General features: G+C 38.7%; 1 protein-coding gene across 3 annotated transcripts; it reads left to right on the top strand.

The window, feature by feature from the left end:
• Positions 1 to 27: 27 nt before the first annotated feature.
• LOC102224102 (zinc finger protein 184-like) lies at positions 28 to 11509 on the top strand. Of its 3 annotated transcripts, none has more exons than XM_005812900.3 (12): positions 28 to 245; positions 2357 to 2504; positions 2700 to 3097; positions 4691 to 4850; positions 6343 to 6395; positions 7180 to 7327; positions 7421 to 7507; positions 7622 to 7696; positions 8130 to 8216; positions 8569 to 8637; positions 9813 to 10055; positions 10396 to 11509. In XM_005812900.3, exons 1-12 carry the CDS (start codon positions 237 to 239, stop codon positions 11178 to 11180), a joined length of 2262 nt encoding a protein of 753 aa, XP_005812957.2. In that variant the 5' UTR covers positions 28 to 236; the 3' UTR covers positions 11181 to 11509. The 3 variants fall into 3 exon arrangements, with proteins under 3 accessions (XP_005812957.2, XP_023189618.1, XP_023189619.1); XM_023333850.1 differs by having other exon boundaries at positions 8109 to 8216; XM_023333851.1 differs by having other exon boundaries at positions 220 to 268; positions 8109 to 8216.
• Positions 11510 to 11541: the final 32 nt, after the last annotated feature.

Below are 11541 nucleotides of genomic sequence, written 5' to 3'. Positions count from 1 at the left end.
AAGCAGGAGGCAGTAAGCAGTGATAAAGATACCTAAAGCCTCGAAGAAGAGGAGGGAGCTGAAGAGGAAGGCCGACTTAACATAAATAAATAAATAAAAAAATAAAAAAGCAAGCAGCACAGACTAGTACATGGGACCTGACAGCTGCTGCTTACATCTGACACGCCGCTCCAAGCTGGCTCTTTATATCCCGTTTATATCCCGGGTTTTCCTATGACGTCCTCCGACAGCGCAGTATGGTGGAGGTAACGTCGCGAGCGGAGCTGCGGTTTGTTTGGAATTAGCCAAACAGTTAACAGTTAACAGTTAACGGTTAACAGTTAACAGTTAACTAGCTCGGTTAACCATGTCGACAGATGAGAAATCTGTTGTTTCCGTTGTCAACCTGCATTCATTCATTCAGCAAGCTTCAAAGTGATAACTGGCGTTTTATTTAGGAAGTCCAGGCTTCAGGCGAACTAACGGGGCCGTATAAAATGTCGCTAATTTAATCTAAATCCGATGTAAACGCAACACAAGCAATATAGTCACATAATGAAGCTTTGTCACTTCGTAAATGGTAGCTGGATTATGAGTAGTGAGTAATTCGCATGCCATTGTGAAATAATGGTTTAGGTCATATTATAAGACGAATATTTATTTTACTTCATTTTTAAAAAAAATATGAGATCACATTTTCATCACTTCACCCCAAACTAAAAAGATGCCTGACATTTAGACCTATAAGACTCAAACTTTGGCAGGGGAGGTAGTGAGGCTAACGTCAAACTTTTAGTTAAACACAGGTGGAACAACTGTAAATAAGTGTAATTTTACATTCTTCATAAAATTTACCCCGCTAAGTATAATGGAGAAATTTAAGAGAATATTAATCCCAGTTTTTGTGGTGGCCTTCCAGAAACCCTAACATCTGTTTTTTTTTGGCACTGCCCTTTCACACAGCAGGTTTTGGAAGGAGCTTAACAGGTTTGTTCATAAAATTTTGAGGGATCTTTTTAAAAAATATATATATATTTAGTTTGACTAAATTCCTCAGAAAGGATGCAAAATGTTTTTTCTTTTAAATTATAAACGTTATAATTTTTTTAATCAAAATTTTATACTCATTTATGTATTGATGAAATGCCATGTTTTCTTTATTTTGTTAAAAATATGGAATTATATGTTAAATCAATAACAAACTACCTCAGGACAATTTCCATAAGTAAATCCTTGCATGTCTTTGTCTAATTAACTCACCTGGTTATTCATGTAAACGCTGTGTTCTTCTGTATACTTCGTTTGTTTGTTTGTTGTGTACTTGCCATTGGTTTAAATAAAGCAAAAAAATAAAAAACCAAAAACAGGTTAAAATGAAATTGTTAGTGTGTCATTTCTGAGAAATATTGCAACTCGGTTAACTGATATTTATTGTAACCACTGGCGTACATAAGACATTCATAGAAGAAAAATCGCAAAAATGTTTAATGGCAATGTCTAAATATGAAATTATGCTGTTTGTGGTGATTTTCTTTGTGTGAAAGCTGTTCATGTTTTAGTGCAAATTCCAGAACTATGAAGTTCTTAAGTATTTGAGGTTTTAAAATTCTGTTCCTCTTCATAATTTCCTACACAATCTTGGTTTGTGTGAAATTTTCTTTAAAGGGGTGGTGTTACGTAAAAACAGCTTTCATGTTATAATATTATTCTCTCATCAAAAACATACCTACAGTGTATCCTTTGCTCTTTCATGAAAGTTTGAGAAATCCTTTAATCTCCCGTGGCAACCATCCAGCTCTGTAAAACACCTGGGTGGACATAGCTCCGCCTTCAAGGAAGAAGCTCCTCCTTCGAACTGTAGTTTCTAAGCTTCTGAGCTTCTGCCTCACAGAGCAGGCTTCCTCCATAACTCCCTATTTAGCTCCTTCAGACTAGCCAGCAGCAATTAGCAAACACCTGGCGGAGCTGCGCCTCTGTTGAGCTCATTATAGGAGTTATTTCTCAGTTCAACGCTGGTAAAAATGTTGCGATGACTTCCTCAAGAAAGAGGAGGAGTTTTTTTTAAAGACGCAGGCCCAATTTCAAGGCGTTAAATTACAAAGTCAAATTTCTTTAGTCATATTTGATATATAGCATTTTTTATATAAAAACTGCAGTTAACATGGTTACTTGATTGTGCTATAAAAAGTCACTGTGGCTGGAAAACACATGATACACATGATGCTGCCTCTTTAATGTGCTTTGAAATGAAATCCTTGGTTTTGACATGAATCGCTTGAAAATGTTGCTAACATCCCTATTAGTAGCTGTTGATTGAAAAATGTTTCTGTTTTTTCCTCTTCTTTTCAACCATCTTTTTTTTTCCTGGTTCAATTAGGATCCTGGACTTCAAGATCCACTGAAGGAAAACCGTTGTGGGCAGACAGCTAGGCAGCAGCAGGAGAGAAAAGCGGCAGGAAGCGACACGCCAGAGATCCAAGTCATCATCAAAGAGGAAGAGGACAGCTGGACTGTGAGTGAAAACTGTGAGTGGGAAAACCAGAAATGTATATATTCTTATTTAAGCGGGGTCCTATGGAGAGGGAATTAGCTGTCAACATCTTAGCATCTTCCTTTTGTCTTCCTTTTGATTAGCTAGGCTAAAGTCTTTACTCTGAACACGCGGTTGCTTACTGGTACTTTTTCTTTTTCCTCTTCTGATGCACCTTTACGAAATTCAGATGAGAGCCTCGGTTCAGAGGAAGGGAAGAACAGAAGCCCTCCAGGCGCTGGGTTTCTCCTCGGGAAGGAGAGTCGTGCTCCATACGGAGTAAAGGCACATCAGAGTGAACATCCAGACCAGCCGAATGAGCCGGAGCCAAATGAAGGAGAGCAGGGACGCACGCTCACGGCCTCTAACGAGAAACTCTGTCGTTCTGATGGTGATGAAGGAGAAAATGTCCGTCGGTGCCAAAACGCCAGAGAGAAGCCGTTCTGCTGCCTAGCACGGGACGTCTCGCCGAGTCCCAAACCCGACATGAAATCCAGCCAGAGGACACCTGAGGAAGAGGAGGGTAGCAGGTCTTCAAATGCGGCAGAAGAACTACATCGTCCAGAAAAACCAGCACCGAACCAAACTGTACGAAACCTGTGGGCCAGATTTTTTAAAATCATTTATTTAACACTGGGCCTCATGCAGTTTATACTTTTATTGTTTCAGAATGATAGTTTTATAGCACTGGTTTGAGTATATAGGAATAATAACATTTAAACAGGATGTGATAGGAACCACAACTGCAGTTATATATTCACAGTCATTTTGTTAGAAAACTTGGAGTCACGGAGTGCAAAAAAACCCCAAACTTTTTAAAGTATTCAATCTTTTGTTTTTCAGACAAACATTTTCATACCACTTTTTTAGGAATGGACAATATGGCTGAAAAACATATCACTATATAAGCGTTTCATATCAGTCAATATCAATAACTATCAATTAGTTTTTTTGTTTTAAATATCTGAAATGCTGCCAAACGGGTGGCGTGACTTTTCCTGTTTTATCCACAGTTTTCTCTCCAAGCCGTTGTTTTTTTATTTTTAAGCACGTATGAAGCACAGTGGCAAAACCTGAAACTGCTGCTGCGCAAGTTACTCAACAGGTTGTTGCTAGGTAACCAAAGAGCAAGTGAATTGATGCCATCAAGCTAGTTTAGCTGGTCCTGTGAGGCTGAGCGGCTGAAGCCTTTCCTCTCCCTACATGTCCCAGAATGCTGTGCGGTTCTAGATCAGAGTTCAGAGAAAATTCAATCAGGTTTAATATCTATTGATACTGATAACCTGTCTATTGTGATATATCTTATTATTGATGTATTGTGCAGCTATACCCCTTTTTATAGAAACATATCTGAAAATGCTTCACCAAACATCAAATTTGTCCAGATAATTTTATAAAAATTCTTCCATGTTCTTTTTCAGTATTCAGCACAAATAAAATAGAAGTAAAATATCACAATGTTAGTTCCCTCACTGGTTGCAGGTTGAAATAAATCCTCGTTGAGAGCCGAAATGTTTTTCATTTTTTTATTTTTAAGCTGCATTGGAACGTATTTAGTTTGACACAAGCAGAGAAAAATATTATTTGACGAAGTTGTGACTTCATATAAAATTTCATTTCTATTTCCAGTGTTTGGCTGTGTGTCATGGTTTACTAAAAAAGCCCAGGCCTGCAACCATTCTTTATAACGTCAAGTAACGTCAAACCTGATTTTTGGATTGTTTGCAGCCTTACAAGGGAGTTTTGTTTTTGCTTTCAGTGTCTAATCAGGTCAAATTGAAGTATTATTATATCAAACTGTAAGAAAGAATATCTGTAATTACAGACAATTTTATTTTTATATAAAACCCCCAAATAATTGATTGCAATATTTTGCAAATTATTGACTATTTTCTAACTGAAGTTTTTAGTATCAGTTCCAGGAACAAAATGTAAAAGTCAAGGTTAAGTTTCAGTGATTACGTCAATGATAGTACTCAAGAGCTGCCGTTATTGCAGCTGAAGCAAAGCATTTTACAAAGAAGAGCATTGAAATAATCTCATAGTAAAATAAAACAGGACATACAAATATAGAAATAATTTTCTGCAGAAGGCCCGTAGATGAATTGCATTGAGTTTTGCAATTGTCTAAAGACGACATTTTGGCTTCACTTCTTGATGCTACGTGTGCTCTGTGCTCAGGTTTCCTCGGACCCGAAGATGACCTCGGCACACCTGGACGGCCGAACGCTCCACTTAACAGTCAGGCTTCAGACCGGGCCGAAGGAGGACGAGGAGGAGCCGGCGGAAGAAATCGGAGGTTTAATCAACTCGGACGGAGAGGAGGTGACATGGGATGGAAGTAAGTTGATTTACAAGTTCGCTACGTACGAAGCACCCAGTTTGATACGTATGTGAATTTTCTGAAGCATTTTGAAAGCAGTAGTGGACATCTATTGGTACCAAACGTGGAAAACAATGTTGGATACACTGTGAAAAAAAAAAACACAGTGTATCAGTGTAGCTGCTTTGAAAGGTCGGCAGCTGGGGTTGCCATAATTCCACTGTAAAATTAGCGTATTTTAGAAAATACGGTAAAGTTCTGTCGACAAAAACTGACAATATTTTACCGTATTTGCTAAAATACGATAAATGTCTGGCAACCACAGTTGCCGGTATTTTACCGTATTTCCTAATATATGGTAAATTACCGTATTTCTTAGAATACGGTAAAATACCAGCAGCTGTGGTTTTCCCTTTGTAAAAACGGCCATATACCATAATGCCCTACTGAGGCAATATTACGGTATAATATTTTGGCAACCGTGACTTTAGCAATTTAGAACTAAACGTTTTATGCAACTTACTATAAAAACAAAACATATACCGTACTAGATAAGTGAAAAACACGGTAGGACTTTATGATATATTGACATTTAATTGTAAAAAAATCTACTTTTGTAGTAAATTACCGGTAGCTGTTGTTACCAGAATGTTACCATAAAAATTACAGTGCAACATACAAGGAAATGTAGTTCATCAGCATTTCAATATGGAAAGTAATAAAGAAAATAAGTCCAAATTAAACAAAGTATAGACGATGAGTAGTCCGCTGAAAAAAATAATTTCTATTTAAAATTTTGTAAAAAAAAAAGAAAAGAAAATCAGCTAAAAAATGTTTTCTGTCCAGTTTCCTCACAGTATTACTGAGATCTGAAAAATAAGCAGCATATATGTCCATATAAGAGATAACCTATTATAGAAGAAAAACATAATAAAGGGATTCTTGCTCTGGGTTGAGAGTAACAAACCACTGAGTCCAGGCTTTGCAACATGGATACGGTCTTCCCAGTCACAGGTTGAGCTTGAGACTCACATGTTGTCAATGAGGTGTTTACCACAAAATCCTCTCTGCAACCAAACAAAAAGCACAGATAAAAACCATCAGATGAAGACCTGTTGTTTCAGGGAATTTTCTATCTGTTGGTATTTTACCATTTTATACCGTGAAATTTATGGACATTTTTTTACAGTGTACAGTTGAGGAATTATACTATTCTGAAGTACAATAGTTTCAGCTAAGTACGACAGGGAAGTGATGGGCTGAGCATCATCCAAACTCCATAGTAATTATTGTTTATGAAATTAGTTAGTTTCACTTAGTTAGTTTAAGTTTCTTCTAAAAAAACGTAACATTTAACCAAGTTAGTTAGTTTCACGCTGAGGGCCGGGTCTGTTTACCAAAGCAATCCCTCCTATTCCAACACAAAAGGCCAGGACCCAGGGTTAATCTCGCAAATACTTTAGTTTTCCTCTAAATCTGTTGTATGTCTCTTCTTTATCCATCTTTGCAGGAAACGTTTCTGACCAAGAGCCTGATTGTACAGAGGTTTCCCAGTCTGAGAAGGTAACTTTTTGTTGTCTTTTTTAAAAGACGTAACATTTAACACCAGAACTTCCCGGGTTGCATGGACAGACAGACAGACAGACAGAATGTTACGTAGTGAAAAAATCATTTCACCAACTGTTCTGGCTTTTCATAAAACTAAACGACCTAAAGTAAGAAATATCTAGTCTGATTTAAAGAGGTGGTATTATGTATTTTCCAGTCATAGAGTATCATTTTATTGCACAATCAAGCAAAAATGTCACCTTCAGTTGTTATGAAAATGCTATATATCAAATATCACTTAAAAGAAATTTGGGTACCTAATTTATCGACTCGAAATTGGGCCTCTGTCTCTTTAAGAAACTCCTGCTCTTTCTGAAGCTCCGCCTTCAGAAAATCATCACAACATGGCTCCTCTATTGACCCTTTAATAACATTTTTACCAGTATAATGAGCTCAGCAGATGAGATTCCACCAGCAAATTTCTGCTGACTAGTTTGAAGAAACAAAGCAAAACTCCAGGGATGTTTTTAATGAGGGAATAAAATTATAATATGATGTAGAGCTCAAAAAAGTTTTACATACTTTTACATAATGCTTCCCCTTTAATGTCAGAGAGGATGGAAAAAAGTTGTTTTTTTATGACTGAGGATGTAGATATTTGGTTTAAACTGCCACCTGTCTTCCACTATCATAATTTAATACCGTTTTCATACAAATATAAAATGCACTTTTGTGCTCTGATAACGGATTGTGATGTTTGTTTGTTTTTTTTGTTTTTTTAAATGATTGTGCCAAACAGGAAGTCATCCTGGTGCATTCTCAAAACTCGAGGGACTGCGGCAGTCCAACTCTCATCATGGAAGTTGTAGGAGACGAGGAAGAAAACAAGGAAGAGGAACAGGAAGAGGGAGTCGTGAGGACGACGAAGATCTCAACTTCACATCCTGGTAAACACGACATTAGACAAAAATGCATAAACGTGCCGAAAGAAAACTTGATTTGGTTTTGAGGTTGTTCTCTTCTCAATTTTTTTTTTTTAGCAAGAACGCGACGGAGACGAGCAAAAAAGGTCAGAGGGCGACCTTTGGCAAACCCAGACAAAGGAGAGCGTGTTCCTTTACACTCTGGTAGGTGATTGGAAACAGGAAAGTGGCACAAGTGCAAATGGATGCTGAGATGTTGTTTTATTTAAATTGACATACAGTGTAAAAATGGGTGATTTTTGTACGACTTTGTTACAGCGAGGAGAAGAGTCCGGAGACAGGTTTCTCAGTCTCCACTGCTGTGTGAGGGAGACTTAGAGACACGTGAAGGAGGTGAATCTTTATGACAGTTCCTATCATAAACATACTGTCACCGATCAATGACATGCATGCTTCAAGGACTTTTAAGATGATTCGGAACTGTTTCCTTGTTTATTTTTAGCCGTTACTTTTAAACAAATATCTGAATTCCTTCAAATATCTTAATTCCTAGGTCTGAATTCAGATTTTCTCTAATTCACACATGGTTCAAGCTAAACTAAATATTTACATACTGATATTTTATGTTCCTTAATTGGAGACAGAACATCAATTTAGAAGAAAAAAACCCCAACATCTTAAAAAAAAAAAACAGCATGAGAATTTCATTCATTTCCATTGTAAGTGTACATAAACTTCTCCCTAACGCTTTGTGGGCGAGTCTAATTCAAAATATCATTATTGCATGCTGTTGTTTTTGTGATAGTCTCGCTATTTTATTTTAAAGTATCGAGACGTAGCCGAAGAAGGAGAAACATCTGCACCCATCCCGAACCACAAGAAATAAACTCCGACACTACCCTCTGTGTGACTGGTGAGTCCAGAAAACCTTTCATCTTGATTTGTTGCAGAGTTCGTGAAAACAAAATAAATAATCGTGATGTAAATGTATTTTTCCAGTTTTTTGGGGTTTTTTTTGTAGTTCCTTTTAATGTATTGTAATGTGGGGGTTTTAGAAGAACCAGTGAAATGATATCAGAGGAGTTGCGGGTGTCTGACTCATCAACCAGACCTTTTTTTTATCCATTAATCTGCAGGGGAATTAAAGCCCTTCCCAGTTTTTGCTTTACTCTGTTGATAATTGTCTCATAAACAGACGTTGTAAAATGGTTTATGCTGGTGTTGGCCATGATTTCTTTACAGCAGGATCTCTTTTCTTGTTACAGCAAAGCAACCCTTACAGAAAAAAGATGCCAGACACTCTGCTGAAGGAGAAAATGAAAATGTTTGTACTGGTAAGAAAAGTAAATATATTCATGCTGTCAATGTGTTCTGATTTGTTTGCTGAGGGGAAAGGAAAGTGTGTACATTTACTATATGGTTGCCCAGTTTCTATTTTTTTTTCAAATAATTTTTTTTATCTGCCACTGGTGGCAGATGTTCTGACTTTAAAATGCCAAATAATCATCAAGTACCTTTTTAAAACAATAATCGCTGTGCTCAAGTAGGGAAAAAATTGAATTCAAAATTCAAAACTTCTGTGTTTGAAAAGTTGAAAATTTGCTAGAAAAATTCTTAGAAATTTGAAAGAAAAAGAACAAATTTCCAAAAGTTGAAAATGTTCTACTATTGAAACTCAGAAATGTCCAAGATTTTGTTTTCTCTAAATTGAGAGACAAATCTCAATTTCAGTTTTTGAAACTTTTTTCTTCTTCTTTTTCTTGCTAGAAAATTTCTGATTTATTTCTGGCAATTTTTTGACTTTTCAAACTCAAAAATGTATTTACTTATTTATTTTAATTATGGCAAATAACTGGAAACTGACAGTTAAAAGAAACAACCTGCATCACTCCTTCTTACAAGAGTAAACATTTAGTTTCATCTTAGGCAGAAAACCGTGTTATTTGTATGCGAACCATGACATGTCAAGGATATCTGCCATGTGAAATCATCAAAAATGATGTTGCACTCTGGACTTAACAGTGTATTCGCATGAATTCAGCTTCTTTTATTCAAGTTTATAATTAAATACAGTATATCTTAACATAAATAAAAGCTTGAAAACATCAGTTTCTGTGTAATTGATTCATATAATATGTTTCACTTAGTAAACTGAGTGACTGAGTCAAATGAAGTTTTCAGTAATGAATAAGATTGTATTTCTGTCCACTTTAAACAGTAATGCAAGGACATGCTCACTGAAACAGATGGTGTGTGCGTGTGTCACCGGTTTATTGTAAAACAAACTGTGGGGACAGCAGGTGAACAGGTAACTCCTGCAACTGCCTCTGTTTTATGAGTTCGCCATGTTGAATCTGGAATTCTGACTTCCGGGAATGAACCAGCTGGTTTTTCAGGTATTGGAACGCACACTGAGGCGAAATGGCACAATAAGCACTCGTTGGAGCAGGTCTGGTTGGCATCTCTTTGTTTTCCCCACTTTTACTTGACTGTCATTCCTTCCTTACAGGGAAGAGGCGTCCTCGGAGGAAGGCGTCGCGTGGGCCGATAGAAATCCCCCCGGAGCTCCTGAAACAGCCCAAGGGGAGAATCGAGCACCGCTGCTCCGTTTGCAGCAAACAGTTTCCCCACGCATACAAACTGGAGCGGCACGAGCTGATCCACACGGGGGAAAAACCGTACTGCTGCTCCATCTGTGGGCGGGGCTTCAACCAGAAGGGGAATCTCAAAACGCACTACAAAGTCCACCTTGGTGAGATTGAACAGTTCTTTAAAGGTGCATGTCAATCCATTGGAAGATCATCAGAAAGTTTATTTCTGCAATCATGTTCAAAAGGTGAAACTCATAAATGATAGAGCCATTGCTCACGCACTCTGTGTGTATATTTAAAGCTTATATCTGTGATTTTGATTGTTAGGTCTTAAATGGGCAGTATGTAACGTTTATGAAAAATATTTATTTACATATCTCTTAAAACTGTCAGCATGTCGTGACAGTATTTTATGAGACTTTACTGGCATATATAGTCTATATAAAACTTTCTGATGAATGAAGGATGAAATGGGTGTTTGTTTGCTTTTTCCTTCCCGAGGTCGAAAAGACGCTGTGGACTTCGAGGACGAGGTGAATCCCTCCGTGTCCGAACTCTCAGAATATCTGAAGTCCCTGCCGGGAGAATCAAAGATCCGTTCGTCCCTCCACTGCCTGGAATGCGGGAAGGACTGCAAAAGCCAGTCGGCTTTGCAGGCGCACCACGTCACGACGCACAGCGAGGCCGCGGCCGAGTCGGAGACGGCTGAGCGCGGCGCGGCGCAGTTCCTCTTCTGCCGTCGCTGCTGCGTTCAGTTTGACGACAAAGACAAACTGGAGACGCACATGAAGAGCCACGTCAAGGAGAAGCGCTACTCGTGCCCGGACTGCGGTAAGATGTTCATCAACGAGAGCTACATCCAGATTCACCAGCGCATCCACACGGGCGAGCGGCCCTTCCTCTGCTCGCTCTGCGGCCGGGGTTTCCACACGGCGTCTTCGCTCAAGCTCCACGAGATGCAGCACTCCGGGGAGAGGCCGTACGCCTGCTCCATCTGCGGGAAGACGTTTCAGATTAACTCCTACCTGAACGCGCACTACCAGACCCACATCAAAGACAGGCCGTTCGTCTGCAGTGTCTGTGGGAAAGGCTACTCCCGAGCCGAGGAGCTGAAGGTCCACCACCGTCTCCACACCGGGGAAAGACCCTACAAGTGCGGGGAGTGCGAGAAGAGTTTCATTTACCGCCAGGGGCTTCGGCAGCACCAGCGGACGCATGCCGGCAGACGAATGGGACCAACCAGGCAGCTTGGCAGACCCAAACAGCAGAACAAGCTGGAAATCTGACAATACTTCTGTTCACGCATTCCTATCAACGGTGTCACAGTAAACTGCTCTTTGCTCTTCTATCTTCCATTCCTTTGGAGGTGGTTTCCGAGCTGGGGAACAGTTTGGAGACTTACTGTGTTTTCTATGTCTGTGTTTTCTGGCTGTGTTTAAGTTCTGTGCCTACGTCTTAATGCTTCCTCTTCGGTGGTAGCTCTTCTGTTCTATTTTAGTGCCTTTTATAAACTGCATGCCAAATAAAAATACAGTACATGTTTTTTTTTTAAATGCACTACATCGATGTTATTTTAAACTCCTCGTTGTTGAAATACAAGCTTTTGTTAGAAACACTTCAGTGATTTTGTTTTCTTCATATGAAGTA

Source organism: Xiphophorus maculatus, chromosome 5 (assembly GCF_002775205.1).
Source record: "Xiphophorus maculatus strain JP 163 A chromosome 5, X_maculatus-5.0-male, whole genome shotgun sequence".
NCBI lineage: Eukaryota > Metazoa > Chordata > Actinopteri > Cyprinodontiformes > Poeciliidae > Xiphophorus > Xiphophorus maculatus.
The sequence above is the reverse complement of the archived record's forward strand: the minus strand, read 5'-3'. Positions and strand labels throughout refer to the sequence as shown.